Source organism: Coregonus clupeaformis, chromosome 15, assembly GCF_020615455.1.
Source record: "Coregonus clupeaformis isolate EN_2021a chromosome 15, ASM2061545v1, whole genome shotgun sequence".
Classification (NCBI taxonomy): Eukaryota; Metazoa; Chordata; class Actinopteri; order Salmoniformes; family Salmonidae; genus Coregonus; species Coregonus clupeaformis.
The window spans coordinates 17683968-17703851 of record NC_059206.1 but is presented as its reverse complement, the minus strand read 5'-3'; the positions used below and the strand labels follow the sequence as shown (position 1 = coordinate 17703851).

Sequence of the window (19884 nt, the reverse complement as noted above, 5' to 3'; positions counted from 1 at the left end):
AGTAACAGATAAAAATGTGATCTGAATATTATCCCAAATATCAACTCAAAATTACAAAATGGATTTGCCTTTTATTTAATATGGCAGTGATGCCCCAGCCTAGGGCCAGTCCACATAGCAATGTACATTGTAGATTGAATCGTCATGTATCATTTATAGAAATGTACACTGTAGATTTAATCATCATGTGTCATTTGTTCAGAGCCACTTTTAAACTGATGACATTAGATTCATTCTAGATGAAATAAATAAACATGGATGTTGGACTGATTCTCTGGAGGCCAAGTAAGAAAGACCCATCCTACTGCCCCTCAAAGAGAGAAGAGAGGGAGAGAAGGAGAAGAAGAGGGAGAAAAGAGAGGAGAGAAAGAAGAGATGAGGAGGAGAAGAAGAAGAGAGAAGGGGAGAGAAGAGAGCAGAGGGAGGGAGAAGAGAGTGGAGAGCAGAGAGAGGGAGAAGAGAGAGGAAAGCAGAGAGGGGGAGGAGAGAGGGAGAGGAGAGCGGAGAGGAGAGAGGGAGAGGAGAGCAGAGGGGGAGAGGAGAGCAGAGAGGGGGAGAAGAGAGGAGAGCAGAGAGGGGGAGAAGAGAGGAGAGCAGAGAGGGGGAGAAGAGAGGAGAGCAGAGAGGGGGAGAAGAGAGGAGAGCAGAGAGGGAGAAGAGAGAGAGGAGAGCAGAGAGGGAGAGGAGAGAGAGAGAGGAGAGCAGAGGAGGAGAGAGAGGAGAGCAAAGAGAGGAGAGCAGTGAGAGGAGAGCAGTGAGAGGAGAGCAAAGAGAGGAGAGCAAAGAGAGGAGAGCAGAGAGAGGAGAGCAGAGAGAGGGAGAAAAGGCACAAGAGAAAGGGAGAAGAGGGAAAAACAGAGGGAGACAGAGGTGGGCCAGGTGTCTAGGCCTGTGTGTTGGTCCCGTTCTTGTCGGGTGGGCCGCTGGCTGTAAGGTTGTTGGAAGGAGGATGAGCGTCTTGGCGGGGGGGCATCCTCTCATTGACCCTGTCCAGACCTCGGGCCTCCTCAAAGGACTGGATCTTATGCTGCGGGTTGAACCCTTGGATGGCTGGAGGAGAGAGATGTAGAGTTTAGCTTCAGTGCAGGAACCCAACACACACCACAGTTACAGGGTATAAGGAGGGTAAGGGGGATAAAACTCTAGGTTTGGTATGATGCTGGGTAAGGGTGGTATAGGGGTAAAGAGGAAGGATTAGGCTCCAGTTTAGAAGATACTAGGTAGTGGTTGGTAGGGGTCATAAGTAGTCTAATATGGTCATGTTTAGTCTCTAATACATGGACAACTAGTATAGTCTGATATTCTAGACTAGAGGGGTTTAAAATGCAAAAGGCACGCGCACATCTGAGCTATCTTTGTTGCAGGTGCATGGTAACAATTAAATAACATGAGGAAAAAGAAGAAACCCGCACTCTGCTCTTGCTAGTATCACTGTGATACTTTGACAGGGTTATCACTGTGATACTAGCAAGAGCAGTGTGCGGGTTTCTTCTTTTTACTCAGACTAGAGGGGTTTAGTTGTTAGATTTGGTGGTTAGAGGTAAGACACTTACTTCAAGAACATCAAGGCAGCATCGGCAAACAAACGAGAGAGAGAGAGATTGAGACCAGGTGGAGGAGAGAGAAAAAGAGGGAGTGGAGAGGAGCGAACTGGCATAAACAGTCTGATACTTTAAAGGTCAATAGCCTGATATTTTGTGTTACTAGTTAAGCTAACAAAAAATCTAGCATATGTTCCTATATGCTTATGAGAAACCCTGTTTACATGGTGGTTATGTAGATCAATACTGACTAAATGGGCAACATTTTACAAAACTGCACTTAACCCTGTCAAAAATACCAACACCCCCTAGCACCCCCGCGGAAATCGAATTAGCATAATAAAAAAGTTTACGCTAGAGATATGTTTTTTTTTTGCATTGGATACAACTCAAACCACCGCATCTGCCGACGTCGCACTTCCGCATCTGCAGTGAAAGGTGACAGCGCTAGAGCGGTGTTTGTCAGACCATGAGATATCCCGAAAATCTGTATTTTGGGCTACACACTAATATGACCCCTCTGTGCAAAGGTGAGACTCTCACGAAGATGTAAATGTAGGTTGTTTTGCTCAGGGATGCCCACAGGCCTCACAAGACTCATCTGAAGGTCCCGGTACCAGTTGTAAAAATTAATGGAAGTACAGTATATATGGAGACTGTTTAATGCCAAAAATATGGGGTTAAATAAATGTAAAAATAAAACTAAAAAAAACTTTCCTGATCTTTCTTCTGTCTCTCAGATATAGGAGAGACACTTCAGAACAAACTTCATTTTGATATTTTTTTGGGACAATCTGTTGTTCCATGTAGTGAATCTGTTATTCAATGCGTTTGTATGGGCTAATAGCAGTAAGGCCCAAAATAATTATTAATCAAATCATATTTTACATATTTTTTGGGGATACTTCAAGGGGTCTTAAAACTCAAAATCAAATAGCTAAATTATCCTTGGTATGACCTTCTTAAAACAATTCCATATAGCTTAGTAGAACCACCCCCCCTCCCCCAGCTTAGACAGGGCTTAGTCTCTGATGGGTTAAAGGTAGACTTGGTAATATGTATATAAACAACAATAATAAGCTCAAACTTTGGGGAGGGAGGAGGGGAGACAGAAAGAGAGCGAGAAAGAGAGATGAGAAATAACTTGCGTACCTCGTGCCTCTTCTGCCTCTACGGTAGCTGTGTAAGCGTGAGTAGTAGAGCCATGCCAAAAACATACAGAGAGAGAGTTAACATTACCAACAGAACCAGATCAGTGAGTAATCAATGCATTCAGTGTGTTAAACATCATCTATAGTCAGTGAATTATGTTATCAATGCATTCAGAGTGTTAAACATAATCTATAGTGAGTTACACTACATGGCCAAAGGTATGTGGACACCTCTTCAAATTTGTAGATTCGGCTATTTCAGCCACACCCTTTGCTGACAATTGTATAAAATTGAGCACACCGCCATGCAATCTCCATAGACAAACACTGCCAGTAGAATGGCCCGTATTGAAGAGCTTAGTGACTTTCATCGTGGCACAGTCATAGGATGCCACCTTTCTAACAAGTCAGTTTGTCAAATTTCTGCCCTGCTAGAGCTGCCCCGGTCAACTGTAAGTGCTGTTATTGTGAAGTGGAAACGTCTAGGAGCAACAACAGCTCAGACGCGAAGTGGTAGGCCACACAAGCTTACAGAACGGGACCACCAAGTGCTGAAGCGTGTAAAAATCGTCTGTCCTCGGTTGCAACACTCACTACAGAGTTCCAAACTGCCTCTGGAAGCAACGTCAGTACAAGAACTGTTCATTGGGAGCTTCATGAAATGGGTTTCCATGGCCGAGCAGCTGCACACAAGCCTAAGATCACCATGTGCAATGCCAAGCGTGGGTTGGAGTGGTGTAAAGCTTGCCGCCATTGTACTCTGGAGCAGTGGAAACGCGTTCTCTGGAGTGATGAATCACGCTTCACCATCTGGCAGTCCGACGGACGAATCTGGGTTTGGCAGATGCCAGGAGAACGCTACCTACCCGAATGCATAGTGCCAACTGTAAAGTTTGGTGGAGGAGGAATAATGGTCTGGGGCTGTTTTCCATGGTTCGGGCTAGGCCCCTTAGTTCCAGTGAATGGAAATCTTAACGCTACAGCATACAAAAATCAAAACAAATCTATATGATTCTGTGCTTCCAAATTTGTGGCAACAGTTTGGGGAAGGCCCGTTCCTGTTTCAGCATGACAATGCCCCCATGCACAAAGCGAGGTCCATACAGAAATGGTTTGTCCAGATCGGTGTGGAAGAACTTGACTGGCCTGCACAGAACCCTGACCTCAACCACATCAAACACCTTTGGGATGAATTGGAACACCGACTGCGAGTCAGACCTAATCGCCCATCATCAGTGCCCGACCTCATTAATGCTGTTGTGGCTGAATGGAAGCATGTCCCCGCAGCAATGTTCCAACATCTAGTGGAAAGCCTTTCCAGAAGAGTGGAGACTGTTATAGCAGAAAAGGGGGGACCAACTCCATATTAATGCCCATGATTTTGGAATGAGATGTTCGACGAGCAAGTGTCCACATACTGGCCATGTAGTGTATGTTATCAATACATTTAGAGTGTTAAACATCATCTATAGTCAGTGAGTTATTTTATCAATACATTTAGAGTGTTAAACATAATCTATAGTCAGTGAGTTATGTTATCAATGCAGTCAGTCAGTCAAAGATCATTCAACCCCATCCCCAACCTCCCCCAGCCCTCTCCCCTCTCAACCCCGACACAGGAGTAACAGGATTTACACATGACCATCCCAGTCACAGTGGTTAGTGCAGAAGGAGTGCAGGAATGTTCTGGGTTTAAGAGCTTGATCGAGGTTTAAAGATAACTTTGTAGGTTAAAGGAGAATGTGGATTAGGGATAGGTGTGTGTGTGAGTGAGTGAGAGGTAGTGTGTGTTCTGTGAGAGGGAGGGAGAGAGCGATTTAGTAGTGTGGGTGTATGAGTGTGTGTGTGAGTCAGAGAGAACGAGAGAGGGGGGGTGTGAGGAGGGTTTAGTCGGTTTGAGTGCAGGCAAAGGAGAAAACATGATGCCATAGTAATTCAGGTTAGAGTGTGTGAGTGTAGGTGTATGTTTGTATACGTACCGCTCTCCAGGGTCTGCCGTCCTCCAGACAGAACTCCCACAGGCAAGGCCCCAGTGGGGGTCAGCCCCTTCAGCTGTAACACACTCTCATTCTCCTCTCTGTCAACACACACAAATTCCATTTTCAAATTCAAAAGCATGGTTGTTACAAGGGAGGCGCCATACAAAGATTGAAAGCTGAACATAACCACGGCCAGATAGAATCTGTATGCAGGCCTTCTTATCAATACCTTTACAGAGGTTGATTACATCATCAATAAAGCCGTAGAGTCAAACACACACAAACACGTACCGGAGTACAGAAAAGACACGGGCCATTTTCCCGATCGCTCGGATCTTATTCCTGATCACCTCCTTCCTCACAGCAGAAGTTCCAGCTGAGAGAGAGACAGAGAGAGGGATGGAGAGAGAGAGAGAGAGGGGGAAGAGGTAAGGGACTGGTGAACTAAACTACCCTTCATAGTCATACGCACACCACGACACACACGCACACACTGGCAGTGTTCGAGAGCATCAAAACGCATGGGTAAATTGTGACGACTGATCTATAAATATTATTGAGTAGTTATTTATGATGCAAGATGATATGTAGATCAGTCAGTCAGTCTCGACTCACCTTTAAAGTCGGCCGCAATGTCGAACATGCGTGCACCCGCACAAACACGCACACAGCTCAGCTGATACTCAGCTGGCATGTGGCATCAATAGAAACTTTGATAAATTTCTGTTGTTGCACAATATCTTAAGAATGAATAGTGTTTATAGGGCGACTGCACTTCCTGATTTGGCCTCATTTTAGATTTGGTTCATTAAGAAATGCTAGTGGCCATGACTGAATTAAAACGGGAGTTGGTTTCGGGGTGTGGTTTGACGTGGGCGTTTCATGTGTACGTTCGCAGGTGGGAAAAGTTAGCCAAATTATTTTGCCAATTAGCTTCAGCAGGCTGGTGTGCGACCGTGGCAAAGCTGGTTTGATTTTGGATAGCCTACAGTGCCTTCAGGAAGTGTTCACACCCCTTGACTTTTCCCACATTTTGTTGTTACTGCCTGAATTTAAAATGGATTACATTTTTATGTTTTGTCACTGGCCTACACACACACACAATACCCCATAATGTTAAAGTAGAATTATGTTTTTCAAAATGTTTACAAATTAATAAGAAATGAAAAGCTAAAATGTCTTGAGTCAATTAGTATTCAACCCCTTTGTTGTGGAAAGCCTAAATAAAAAGTTCAGGAGTACAAAATGTGATTAACAAGTCACATAATAAGGTGCATGAACTCACTCTGTGTGCAATAGTGTTTAACATGATTTTTGAATGACTACCTTGTCTCTGTACCCCACACATACAATTATCTGTAAGGTCCCTCAGTCGAGCAGTGAATTTCAAACACAGATTCAACCACAAAGACCAGCGAGGTTTGCCAATGCCTCACAAAGAAGGGTACCTATTGGTAGATGGGTAAAAAAAAAAAAAAGAAGACTGAATATCACTTTGAGCATAGTGAAGCTATTAATTACACTTTGTACAGCCTTCATTCTTAGTAGTGAGCATTTTAATTCGTTGTCATGTCAAACACTGTATTAAAAGTGCTCACTATTATATTCTAACTATAGAATTAGAATAATAATTATATTTCCATGATTCCAATAGTTCACCCAAGTGTTTTGCTCTAAATCGCAAGTCAAATCGCAATTGCAACATTTGGTAAAAAATAAGGCCTAGATTGTTTGCCCATATCGTGCATCCCTACGTAGCAATGTGGAAATGATCTCAAATGAGTGCAGGAAATGCAGAAATATATGAAAATGCTGAATTGAACAGCATAAAACAATCATAATGTAGAAAGACCCATTGAAATCACTTAGAATATATGTGTTGCCACCCTAGGGTCACTAACTACTTATGTTTTTTTTAAACGTTTATTTTATATTTTTGTAATATCGCCCAGCCCTAAACCTATCCACGCATTTCAAGGCTGCGTTGAGCTAATGACTTATCAGTGACCCTGAATGTCTCTGTCAATCCTGTTAGCACTGAGGCGGTTTGTCCTAGTAGGAAGTCCACTGTGTGCAGCTCACCCTGCACCATCAGCTCAAACATAAATATCAGTCATGTCTACCTATAATAAGCCTCTCAGTAAAGCAATAAAAACAATCAAGAAACCCAGAAAAGTGCTAAAAATAGCCCACATTAACATACATTATGTAAGAAACAAGGTTCATGAAATCGATAACTTGCTAGTAACAGATAATATTCATATACTGAATATCTCTGAAACTCACTTAGATAATACCTTTGATGATACAGTAGTAGCAATACATGGTTTCAACATCTTCAGAAAAGGCAGGAATGCCAATGGTGGAGGTGTTGCCGTGTATGTTCAGAGTCATATTCCTGTAAAGCTTAGAGACGATCTCATGTCAAATGCTAATATGGCTACAGGTTCACGTGCCTCACCTAAAGCCCATTCTTGTGGGACGCTGCTATAGACCCCCAACTGCTAACAGTCAGTATCTGGATAATATGTGTGAAATGTTTGATAATGTATGTGATATCAACAGAGAGGTATTTTCTGGGTGACCTAAATATTGACTGGCTTTCATCAAGCTGCCCACTCAAGAAAAAGCTTCAAACTGTAACCAGTGCATGCAACCTGGTTCAGGTTCAGTCAACCTACCAGGCTATTTACAAACAGCACAGGAATGAAATCATGCACATGTATTGATCACATCTTTACTAATGCTGCAGAAATCTGTTTAAAGCAGTATCCAAATCCATCAGATGTAGTGATCACAATATAGTAGCCATACCTAGGAAAACCGAAGTTCCAAAGGCTGGGCCTAATATAGTGTATAAGAGGTCATACAATACATTTTGTAGTGATTCCTATGTTGAAGATGTAAAGAATATTAGCTGGTCTGTGGTGTGTAATGAGGTGCAACCTGACGCTACACTTGACACATTTATGAATTTGCTTATTCCAGTTAGTAAATAAGCATGCACCCATTAAGAAAATGACTGTAAAAATGGTTTAATCCCCATGGCTTGATGAGGAATTGAAAAATTGTATGGTTGAGAGGGATGAGGCAAAAGGAACGGCAAATAAGTCTGGCTGCACAGCCGATTGGCAAACATACTGTACATTGAGAAATCATGTGACTAAACTGAACAAAAAGAAGAAACTTTACTTTGAAACAAAGATAAATTATATAAAGAATGATAGTAAAAAGCTTTGGAGCACCTTATATGACATTTTGGGCAAAAAGGCAAACTCGGCACCATCATTCATTGAATCAGATGGCTCATTCATCACAAAACCCACTGATATTGCCAACTACTTTAATGATTTTTTTCATTGGCAAGGTTAGCAAACTTAGGCATGACATGCCAATAACAAATTCTGAACCTACACATCCATGCATAACTGACCAAAGTATGAAAGACAAGCATTGTAATTTTAAATTCCGTAAAGTAAGTGTGGAAGAGGTGAAAAAAATATTTTTGTCTATCAACAATGACAAGCCATCGGGGTCTGACAACTTGGATGGAAAATGACTGAGGATGATAGTGGACGATATTGCCACTCCTAATTGCAATCTCTTCAATCTAAGCCTACAGGAAAGTGTGTGCATACAGGAAAGTGTGTGCCCTCAGGCCTGGAGGGAAGCAAAAGTCACAGTAAATAGATTAATAGATTTTCAGCATGCTTATAGGGAAGGGCATTCAACATGTACGGCACTTACACAAATGACTGATGATTGGCTGAGAGAAATTGATAATACAAAATATTGTGGGAGCTGTTTTGTTAGACTTCAGTGCAGCTTGACAATATCGATCATAATCTGCTGCTGGAAAAAAACTTGTGTTATGGCTTTACATCCCCTGCTATATTGTGAATTGCGAGTTATCTGTCTAACAGAACACAAAGGGTGTTCTTTAAAGGAAGCCTCGCCAACATAATCTATGTAGAGTCAGGCATTTCCCTGGGCAGCTGTCTAGGCCCCTTACTTTTTTCAATCTTTACTAATGACGTGCCACTGGCTCTGAGTAAAGCATGTGTGTCTATGTATGCTGATATGTATGCTGATGACTCAACACTATACTTGCTACCACAGCAAGTGAAATCACTGCAACACTTAACAAAGAGCTGCAGTCAGTTTCAGAAAAGGAGTCCTAAATATTTCAAAACTAAAAGCATTGTATTTGGGACAAATCATTTACTAAACTCTAAACCTCAACTAAGTCTTGTAATGAATAATGTGGAAATTGAGCAAGTTGAGGAGACTAAACTGCTTGGAGTAACCCTGGAATGTAAACTGTCTTGGTCAAAACACATTGATGCAACAGTAGCTAAGATGGGGAGAGGTCTGTCCATAATAAAGCACTGCTCTGCCTTCCTAACAACAAGGCAGGTCTTACATGCCCTAGTTTTGTCACACCTGGATTAATGTCCAGTCGTGTGGTCAGTTGTCACAAAGAGGAATTTAGGAAAATTACAATTGGCCCAGATAAGGGCAGCACGGCTGGCCCTTAAATGTACACGGAGAGCTAACATTAATAATATGCATGTCAATCTCTCCTGGCTCAAAGTAGAGGAGAGATTGACTTCATCATAACTTGTATTTGTGAGAGGTATTGACATGTAGAATGCACCGAGCTGTCCATTTAAACTACTAGCACACAGCACGGCCACCCATGCATACCCCACAAGACATGCTACGAGGCGCACAGTACTACATAGAGCCATGACTACATGGAACTCTATTCCACATCAAGTAACTCATGCAAGCAGTAAAATTAGATTTTAAAAAAACAAACAGATAAAAATACACCTTATGGAACAGCGCAGTGTGAAGAGACACACACGATAACATACGAACTATACACATCGATTTTGTGTTGTATATACAGTGAGGGAAAAAAGTATTTGATCCCCTGCTGATTTTGTACGTTTGCCCACTGACAAAGAAATGATCAGTCTATAATTTTAATGGTAGGTTTATTTGAACAGTGAGAGACAGAATAACAACAACAAAATTCAGAAAAACTAATGTCAAAAATTTTATAAATTGATTTGCATTTTAATGATGGAAATAAGTATTTGACCCCCTCTCAATCAGAAAGATTTCTGGCTCCCAGGTGTCTTTTATACAGGTAACGAGCTGAGATTAGGAGCACACTCTTAAAGAGAGTGCTCCTAATCTCAGTTTGTTACCTGTATAAAAGACAACTGTCCAAAGAAGCAATCTATCAATCAGATTCCAAACTCTCCACCATGGCCAAGACCAAAGAGCTCTCCAAGGATGTCAGGGACAAGATTGTAGACCTACACAAGGCTGGAATGGCCTACAAGACCATCGCCAAGCAGCTTGGTGAGAAGGTGACAACAGTTGGTGCGATTATTCGCAAATGGAAGAAACACAAAATAACTGTCAATCTCCCTCGGCCTGGGGCTCCATGCAAGATCTCACCTCGTGGAGTTGCAATGATCATGAGAACGGTGAGGAATCAGCCCAGAACTACAAGGGAGGATCTTGTCAATGAAAACAATTGGTAACACACTACGCCGTGAAGGACTGAAATCCTGCAGCGCCCGCAAGGTCCCCCTGCTCAAGAAAGCACAAATACATGCCCGTCAGAAAGTTTGCCAATGAACATCTGAATGATTCAGAGGAAAACTGGGTGAAAGTGTTGTGGTCAGATGAGACCAAAATGGAGCTCTTTGGCATCAACTCAACTCGCCGTGTTTGGAGGAGGAGGAATGCTGCCTATGACCCCAAGAACACCATCCCCACCGTCAAACATGGAGGTGGAAACATTATGCTTTGGGGGTGTTTTTCTGCTAAGGGGACAGGACAACTTTACCGCATCAAAGGGACGATGGATGGGGCCATGTACCGTCAAATCTTGGGTGAGAACCTCCTTCCCTCAGCCAGGGCATTGAAAATGGGTCGTGGATGGGTATTCCAGCATGACAATGACCCAAAACACACGGCCAAGGCAACAAAGGAGTGGCTCAAGAAGAAGCACATTAAGGTCCTGGAGTGGCCTAGCCAGTCTCCAGACCTTAATCCCATAGAAAATCTGTGGAGGGAGCTGAAGGTTCGAGTTGCCAAAGCGTCAGCCTCGAAACCTTAATGACTTGGAGATCTGCAAAGAGGAGTGGGACAAAATCCCTCCTGAGATGTGTGCAAACCTGGTGGCCAACTACAAGAAACGTCTGACCTCTGTGATTGCCAACAAGGGTTTTGCCACCAAGTACTAAGTCATGTTTTGCAGAGGGGTCAAATACTTATTTCCCTCATTAAAATGCAAATCAATTTATAACATTTTTGACATGCGTTTTTCTGGATTTTTTTGTTGTTATTCTGTCTCTCACTGTTCAAATAAACCTACCATTAAAATAATAGACTGCCCACTGACAGAGAAATGATCAAACGTACAAAATCTGCAGGGGATCAAATACTTTTTTCCCTCACTGTATGTGGTAGTAGAGTAGTGGCCTGAGGGCATACACTTAATGTGTTGTGAAATATGTTGTGTAATGTATTGTAATGTTTTTAAAATTGTATAACTGCCTTAATTTTGCTGTACCCCAGGAAGAGTAGCTGCTGCCTCAGCAGCAGCTAATGGGGATCCATAATAAATACAAATACAAATACTGAAACCCTGGTTCAGTCTGCTTTCCACCAGACACTGGGAGATGAATTCACCTTTCAGCAGGACAATAACCTAAAACACAAGGCCAAATCTACACTGGAGTGGCTTACCAAGAAGAAAGTGAATGTTCCTGAGTGGCAGAGTTACAGTTTTGACTTATATCTACTTGGAATTATATGGCAAGTGTGTAAATGGGTGAAATGTTTTATTTGATTTTATTCAGGCTGTAACACAACAAAATGTGGAATAAGTCAACAGTTATGAATACTTTCTGAAGGCACTACATCTCCGGGGCTAGTTAGGGACCGTCAATAGAATACACAATGTAAATGAGACAATATTTTCACGTTGGAACACCTTTCAGTTCTCATTAAATGCTTTCAAAATGTGTATATGAATTTCTAAAATATATAGTTGGTTTGAGGTTTTTAAGTCATTGTGTAATTTACCGATGGTCCCTAGGCTAAATTTACCACAGGCATTACGATAGGGTCGCGTGCAGCTGCACTCCGAATTGATCATTACTTGTGTGCTGCCAGCTGGGGGCATATGGCCAGGGTTGAAACAAACCCAACTTTCATTTATCTTGTGATACTGTCACATCCACAAATCTCACAACACTCCGTTTTGGATGAGACTGACTTTATGACCAACATTTTCCTATTTACACTTTGTAGTCAATTCTGACAGTAGAATAAATGTTTCTGACTCATATCAACATCACATAGGACGTTTTCTAAATGAGAAGTTGGTTTTTAGGGGCAGTTGCTCGTTAAAAGCAGACCTTCAGTCTCAAACTTACAATGCTTGTAACCAGAGGAAGAGGCGAAGCGAGAGGTTTCACTCTCGCCAAAATCTGTCCAAAATAAGCCCAATTCGTTTCTATGGGCTTATCTTGGACCTAAGCTTGTCGCCTGCCTTCCCGCCTTTGAGACAACGACTCAAGGGCAGAGTCATGAGCATCTCGTCAATTTTAGGGATGTGCACGGTTCTTTGAATATTTGAACGGATGCTAGTATTCGAATACTTGTGTGAGTATACATTTTAGCAAGAAAAAAAATGATAGGCCTATTTAAACACTGAAAATAATTTTTCTAATAAAAATGTTAATATTCATGTGACATAGTACATGAAAAAATTTAGTTTTTACAATGTGCACGGTGCGCCCCATAAAAAGACTGATGACCGGTAGCCTTCACGTATGTAGCTTGTTTTTGTTGGCCAATCAAGGGGGCAAAGAGGCTCAATGTGTAGCAAGTGGAGTGAGAGTTTACTAATGCAATGCAATGCAAGATGGAATAGAATTACAGAATTAAAAGTTACAGAAATTAGAAGGAGTAGGCTACAACAAGCAACCAACAGGTAGGCTGTTGTTTTATCTGATTGGGGTTGGGGAGAAAGTGCAGCATGTGGCCTCAATTAGCCTAGCTAACTAGCTGAGCTAGCTTCTCTAGGCTACTCCAGCCAAGACAGGCACTGTTAAATGGGATTATAAATTACATTGTGGCTGCTACAAGTTAGCTAGTCTAGGCTGTAGCAGAGTTGCGCTCTCGCTTTCTCTCTCATAAGCTACAAACCGGCCCAGCTGCAGCGCGCTAGCCTTTATCCCTCGGCAGCAGAGCTCAGGTTAAAAACGTACGTTTAAAAGAGTCACATGTATTTCGAATATCCGGCAAAAAATGAATGATTCTATTCCAATAGTGAAATGATTTAAAACCCCCATCCCTAGTCATTATATACAGATCTTTATTTTAACTACCCTAGATCTGTCTATTTACCTTCACATCTATTGTTGCTCTGTGATGAGCAATAATGCACTTCAGTCAAAAACAACTTAACTTCCTTAAGTTTCAGTTCCTCTTTGAAGAAACATGTTGCTGCTATATCAGCCTTTCTTCATAATTTACTTACATTGAAAGTCAATATAAAAGAGTTCTTAATAGTGTGTGTGTTTTTTTACCCTCGCAGGTGTCGTCTCCTTCAGACATGAGCTCGTCGTCAGAGCAAATGTTGAGCACGTTAACCAGCATCTCTGTCACTGTAGGAACATACACAAGGTTACCACACACACCATTATTACACACACACCCCATTATCTCACAGGTCAGTTTTGCAAAGGTAACATGGAGCCCAAAGTTATCACATACACACAAAATAATCTCACACACACAAGGTTTTCACACACACTGACCTTTCTCGCCTACGAAGGGCAGGGACCAGGTGAAGACGTCCATGAAGTTGGGCAGCCAGTAGGGGTGGGGGGAGCAGTTGAACTGGCGGATGTTCATCACATTGTTCTCATATTTCAGCACCGCCGCTACAAGGACACACACATTATCCATCTACCCTGTGTTGCCATCGTTTCTACTCTGTTGTCATGGTTTCTACCCTGTTATCATGGCTTCTACTGTGTTGTCATGGTTTCTACCATGTTGTCATGGTTTCTACCCTTTTGTCATGGTTTCTACCCTTTTGTCATGGTTTGAAATGGAGTGTGGACTTGGTCATTTGTTTACCTTTGTTGTTGTACACGTCCAGGTAATTCGGAGCAGAGAAGATCGTGATCAGAGAAGGAAAACCTGTCGTCTGGCTTTTCCTGTACATTCTATACCTGAAATACACATTCAACAGGAAATATAAAGTTTATATCACAAAACAGTATTATATTACTACTACTACTACTACTACTACTACTAATAATAATAATAATAATATTATAATTAATTCATTAATATTATGGATAATACTCACCCAGCGTCCTGGGCTTCATGTGCTCTTATTACTGACAACAGATTATTGTTCATCAGAAAGTCACATACTGCTGGGTAACTGTAGAAGTAGGAGCAGCCTCTAACAGAGTTATGAGCAAAGTGTTCCTGGGACTTCTCAGAGCCGTAGTCTTCTCCAGGGTCCGACCACAGCAGGTCACACATGGGTCCGAACGCAGGGGGCTCCTTAAACCGATCCAGCTGGTCAACACAGAGTTAAACAAAGTTTATCTACAGGGTTAATCCAGTTAAACACAGTTAAATAACACAGGGGGATCATTAGACCAGTCAAAACACTTAATAACATAGCCAGCTAAACCAATTAAAATGATTAAGACAGAGTTAGACAGAGTTAACCCAGAGCAGGCCAGGAGTTAGAGGTCAGGGGTCATACCTTGCGTATGTCGTCCAGGCAGGTGATTTCGGGGCTCAGGCCTCCGTGGACACATAGGAACTGCTGGTTGAGGAGCGCAGCCAAGGGAAGGCAGTCAAACGCCTCCATACACGCATCATACACACTCTCAGAGTACTTTATCTTACCTACAACACAACAAAGAGGACATTATTACTATTACACCCATGCCCCCAACCACACAGGCGCACACACACACAGAACCACCCACAACAGGCGCACACACACTAAATACACAAGGACCACTCACACTCCTGTTTAAAGGTGAAGTACTCTGTGAGATGTCGGCACTCATGGTTTCCTCTGAGTAGGAACAGAGTGGTGGGGTGGTTGATCTTCAGAGTCCACAGGAACAACACACACTGAAGATAGAAAGAGTGTGTGTGAGATCCCTCTCATTATGCTAACGTTAGTATCATAATAAGAATCATAGCTATATTGCTAACGATTGCATAATAAGAATCATAGCTATATTGCTAACGATTGCTATGATTCCTATCGTAATGCTAAGTTGCTAACATTAGCTATGATTCCTATCATTATGCTAATGTTAACCATGATTCCTATCATGATGCTACCGTTAGCTATGATTCCTATCATGATGCTAACGTTAGATATGATCACCACAGTTAGGATAAAGGCCAACTTTCCCTACATTTTCCTCCACGTGGGCCAGCCCCCTAGAAGTTAGAGTTCTAGACAACGAGCTTCAGTTCCTCGCCATTTGAGTGACAGCTAGCAAGATGCACACAGAGCAGAACGAAAGAGAGCGCAATGACGTGGTGCGCATATCTTTACATACAGTATGTGACGTAGCACGCAATTTTCAGGGACCACTTGTCTCTAAAGCGCTACTTTCAGAACTACTAGCTTAAAGGATTACAAAAGTACCCGAGTATCTCTTTAATTCATTAGAATACATGCTATTTACAGCCTTCCCACAATATGTTTTAAAGTGGGACACAAAACCCAACAGTGTGTGTTAGGTTGGGGAGGGTAGTGTGTGTTTGTGTTTGTCTGTGTGGGGGAGGGCGGTGGTACTAGCTAGTGTGCTTCCTGTCTATTTAAAGACATGCTCCTAAGCCCTGCGACTCAAGGCTGTGTAACAGGCCACGACTCTAAATGTCAGATGAAACAGCAGATGCTGAAACACAAACTGACCTCGATGCTGAAGTATCCTCGATCGACATAGTCCCCCAGGAACAGGTAGCGGGTGCTGCTGGGCGAGCCGCCCACCTCAAACAGCTTCATCAGGTCAAAGAACTGGCCATGGACATCCCCACACACTGCAACAGACACACACGTTAGAGGTCAGTCTGTCGGAAGATGTTAGGGGTTAATTAGAGGTTAGGGGTTACCTGTAATAGGTGCTTCCACCTCCAGCATGCATTTCTCTTGTCGCAGGATGTTGGCTCCATCAGTGATGATGCGTAGAGCTGCTTCCTCCTCCAGGCGGCCCTCCTTAACCAGATGGCTCTTCAGCACTTCAACACTGGGCTTCCCGTCTACATACAAGTCCTTTACAGTCAGCCTTGAGCCAGGGGGGTAGGGCACCGCTACAACACAATACAACAACATTAACATACAGAACACACACTACTAACACTAACTAGCTAACTACTGTAACTAATTGGTGCACCCTCTAGAATCTATTGGTCAATTGACCTCAGGACCCCCTCCATCCACCCTCTAATGTATCTATTGGTCTATTGAACCCCAGGACACACCCTCTGGAGATCTCAGGGTGCCCATCCTTTCACATGAAGATGTTTTGGCTCTAGAGAAAGACAGAGAGCGTTTATGATTGTGTTGCATGGCTGAGTGAGTGGGTAAGAATAGAGCTTTGCATTTGCATTAGGACTGGTAGAAATGAGGAAGCTCAGGTTTGACTGGCAAATAACCATCTCTATCTGTCTATCTCTTCTGTCTGTCTCCGGGCTATATTAAGGTGTTAAATCCTAGCCACATGAATAATCTACCATTCATTCATTCACTAGAACCCAGTCTTTTATGTTACCGTTGGCGTGGCACCAGGTATTGCATCCATAATTTCCGCTATGAAAATAGCAAACTATAATATTTATTCCCTTCGGCCCAGTGATCTAGTTAGTGTAAAACTTCAAAACAGAAGCAGGTCACACAGACAGACTGAGCAATCATGTCATACTAAACTAGTTCATCATATCTAACCCATACACCACATACTCTACACTGGTTCATCAAATCCAGAGTGACTCCACACTAACACACTAGTCCCGGGCAGAGCTACTATACATGATAGGGCCCAGGGCAGAACTCCGTGTCAGGGCCCAGGGCAGAACTCCGTGTCAGGGCCCAGGGCAGAACTCTGTGTCAGGGCCCATATCCATACATACATGTATGAAGACAGCGTCATTACACAGGCAGAGCAATGCAGCTGGCTGGCCTGATCAGGTTACCATCGGTAAATAAACCAAAAGGTCAAAACGTCAACCCTCACACACCTCTGACCAAAACTGATTATTGATCGCAGCCAATTATTTTAAAATGTCTGTCACTAATCAAAATATTAGCATGAGAGATGCCAACTTACTATTTTATTTTCCGTGCTATAAAATATATTTAAAACTACTGGTAACATCATCAGATTAAGCACATTTTGATTTACACAAGTGAATCAAGTATGTGTTTATCATTATTTTATTATTTTTTTTACATGTAATTGAAATTGTACTATGACAGCTAAAAGCTGAATTAGAGTAGACTAACACATACAAGAAACATTTCAATTAATAAGATGAAATACAACAAAATCAAAACATAAGGGGTTTGAATGGAGGTAGAACGTTCTGAGCGGTGGAGGGAGGGGGGAACATCTTGGTCACATTCACAGCCAGGGAGGTCAGTGGTCATATCAGAGTCATGCCATAGACCTATGTATGAGTGTGTGAGGGCTAGCAATGTGATCGTGTGTGTAGCCTAGAGCTGTCTGTAGGATGATGGTTAGCCTGGCAGCGTCTGAGAGATGCAGGTATAATGACCTCATCAGCTTTATGCTCCTAAGCGCCACTTACCCATTGAGCCTATCACTCACTCACACACTCTTTGGGTCCACAACAAAGGACATTGTCATAAAGCCAGAGGTCACAGTTGTTGGAGCAACTCAGTCCACTACTTACTCCTCATCACTCCCTGTGGCCTAACCCCAAGTCCATGAGTCCTGTTGTTATTTTCATAATATAGATCAAGGTTACAATTAGGGTTAGATCATGCTACACACAGTACCTGCTACCATCCATAAATATACCTGCTACAGCTGAGACAGAGCATTATCTATGCACTGTTAGGCCTGCCATCTGCATGCTGTACCATTCAAGTCCATTACAAATAGAAGCAGATACTTCAAAAGCAAATGTTGCAATTTGATAGCAATTCCACCCCCCCTAATAGGCCGCCCAGGCTGTAAATCAAAAGACCCGCTCCATGGCACTCAATCCACTGACAGTCATTCAGCATATGCTGCAGGAACCCTGTGTGTTTGTGTGTGTAGACCATCACACACACACACCTCACCGGTCTACTGAACCAGACATACATCAAACAGACAGACACTTGCGAGAACACACACACGCTTCCTCCAGTTCAGTCAGATACAACAAAAATATAATCAAGCTAGGACTAGGAGGCTCAAAAACATTTGACTACCTAGTTTGTTACTCCAAGATTGGTGGCCAAATTAAGTTATTTGGTGTCAAATATTTACTAGCGAGCTGCTTGACATTATATCATAACATGACATGTCCTCTTACTATTACTGCAGGCTAACAAACTAGCAAGGGATGCTAGGAAATAAACAGATGCCATATTATCCCACTTGCTCCAACCAAGCCAAATACAGTGAACAACAATGATCTAACTAACTAGTAAGCACGAAGCATATTTTCCTTACTGGTGCATCGACTACAGCCAAGCTAGCTAGCTAAATTAGTTAGCTTGATTGCTAGTTAACTAGCTAGCTGTATTAATCGTGTAGATAGCTAGCTAGCCAACGTTAAATTCCCTGCAACCACTTGCTGAATTAAAAGAGATACGATTGCATGCATACCTTTAATGGGCCGCTCCGTGGTGGACAGTTTGATTGGCGTTTGGTCTTTCGTCACCGACATCTCGGCGTATCTGCCCCAGCAGGAAACAGCTAGCTAATGGTGTGAATTCCTCGGCGTAGCTAGCAGGCTAGCTGGTGAAATGAGCTAGCCGTGCTGCTAGCTAGCTAGCTCGAACAGCACCTCCGGATCCGCAGCCTTCCTCTACGGCAGCGGGCTAGCAGACTGGGGCAGTGCAGATCAACTAGGCAGGAGCGTAATTTAGTTAGCTAGCTATATATGTGGCGGGGGGAGGGAAAGGGGAAGATCACTTTAACCACTAAATTAAAGCTTTTTTCCTGCCTTGTCTCTCTGCCCTGCGCTGCGGAGGTAGCTACTAGTCAGATGCTGTCAATTTCTGTCAGATGAATCGACCGCTCCAGTCCAGGAAACGATTTCCAACCAATCTCACTGTCAGCCAATTTGCTCAGGTTTACACACCGCGCATCAGTTCATGTCTTAATTTCATCTGTTTGTTCTTGGCTGTACCTCATTTGGTCCAGGCCTCTAGGTTTGGGTTTCAGTCGTGATCAAATGTATCGTCCAGACTCTGCTGTCGGATTACTGTAATCCACCACAAACGGATTTCCTACAACATGGCTGTGTCTGTCTAACGCATGGTGTTGTGGGTAGTGTAGTATTATTGTCATGCCGGGACACACCTATGGGACACACCTATGGGACACACCTATGGGACACACCTATGGGACACACCTATGGGACACACCTATGGGACACACCTATGGGACACACCTATGGGACACACCTATGGGACACACCTATGGGACACACCTATGGGACACACCTATGGGACACACCTATGGGACACACCTATGGGACACACCTATCTGCATGTAGGCCGCCCACACACACACACACACACTGGTTTTCCTTCAATACCAACATATTATTGTTTACTTGAGGTCAAGTTTCTTGAAAATTTACCTTCGTGCACGCTGTTAAGGTTGTTTGGACATTTTGCTCTGATGGTATGTATACACTATTTTTTATGCATGGGGTGGACATGCTATTGGAGACTATATGTTTTTGGACATACCGTACCTACATACCTAACCTGCTGTGTCACTGTCCCTTCACCTCTTTTCTTCACCAGACAATTCACCTCTCAGAACAGTTGTGTTTTAGTGAATATACTCCTCGAACACTAGATGTCGCTAGCCACTAGTGATGTAGGCTACAGTACAATTACATTTACCTGACTCATAAAAATAATAATATGATAATATG

At 42.8% G+C, this 19884-nt stretch overlaps 1 protein-coding gene across 3 annotated transcripts; it reads right to left on the bottom strand.

Annotated features, from left to right (window-relative positions):
• Positions 1-796: 796 nt before the first annotated feature.
• Positions 797-19220, bottom strand: LOC121582220 (serine/threonine-protein phosphatase 2B catalytic subunit gamma isoform). 3 transcript variants are annotated; one of them, XM_041897883.2, is made up of 13 exons: positions 18600-19220; positions 15874-16071; positions 15677-15801; positions 14766-14877; positions 14498-14643; positions 14087-14304; positions 13852-13946; positions 13527-13652; positions 13296-13373; positions 4963-5047; positions 4672-4769; positions 2694-2720; positions 797-1050 (listed from the first exon to the last, which is right to left on the bottom strand). In XM_041897883.2, the coding sequence occupies exons 1-13, from the start codon at positions 18658-18660 to the stop codon at positions 884-886; spliced, it is 1536 nt and encodes a 511-aa protein (XP_041753817.1). In that variant the 5' UTR covers positions 18661-19220; the 3' UTR covers positions 797-883. The 3 variants fall into 3 exon arrangements, with proteins under 3 accessions (XP_041753817.1, XP_041753818.1, XP_041753819.1); XM_041897884.2 differs by having other exon boundaries at positions 797-1041; XM_041897885.2 differs by lacking the exon at positions 2694-2720.
• Between the last annotated feature and the right edge of the window lie 664 nt (positions 19221-19884).

Bases quoted from the DNA above. Each gene is read 5' to 3' on its own strand.
- LOC121582220 (XM_041897883.2), bottom strand. From the start codon at position 18,660: ATGTCGGTGACGAAAGACCAAACGCCAATCAAACTGTCCACCACGGAG. The intron at 14,305-14,497 runs GTATGACCCCTG...TGTGTTGACCAG, and splicing joins GCCTGGACGACATACGCAAG to CTGGATCGGTTTAAGGAGCC. The intron at 4,770-4,962 runs GTACGTGTTTGT...GTGTGTTGACAG, and splicing joins CGTGTCTTTTCTGTACTCCG to AGAGGAGAATGAGAGTGTGT.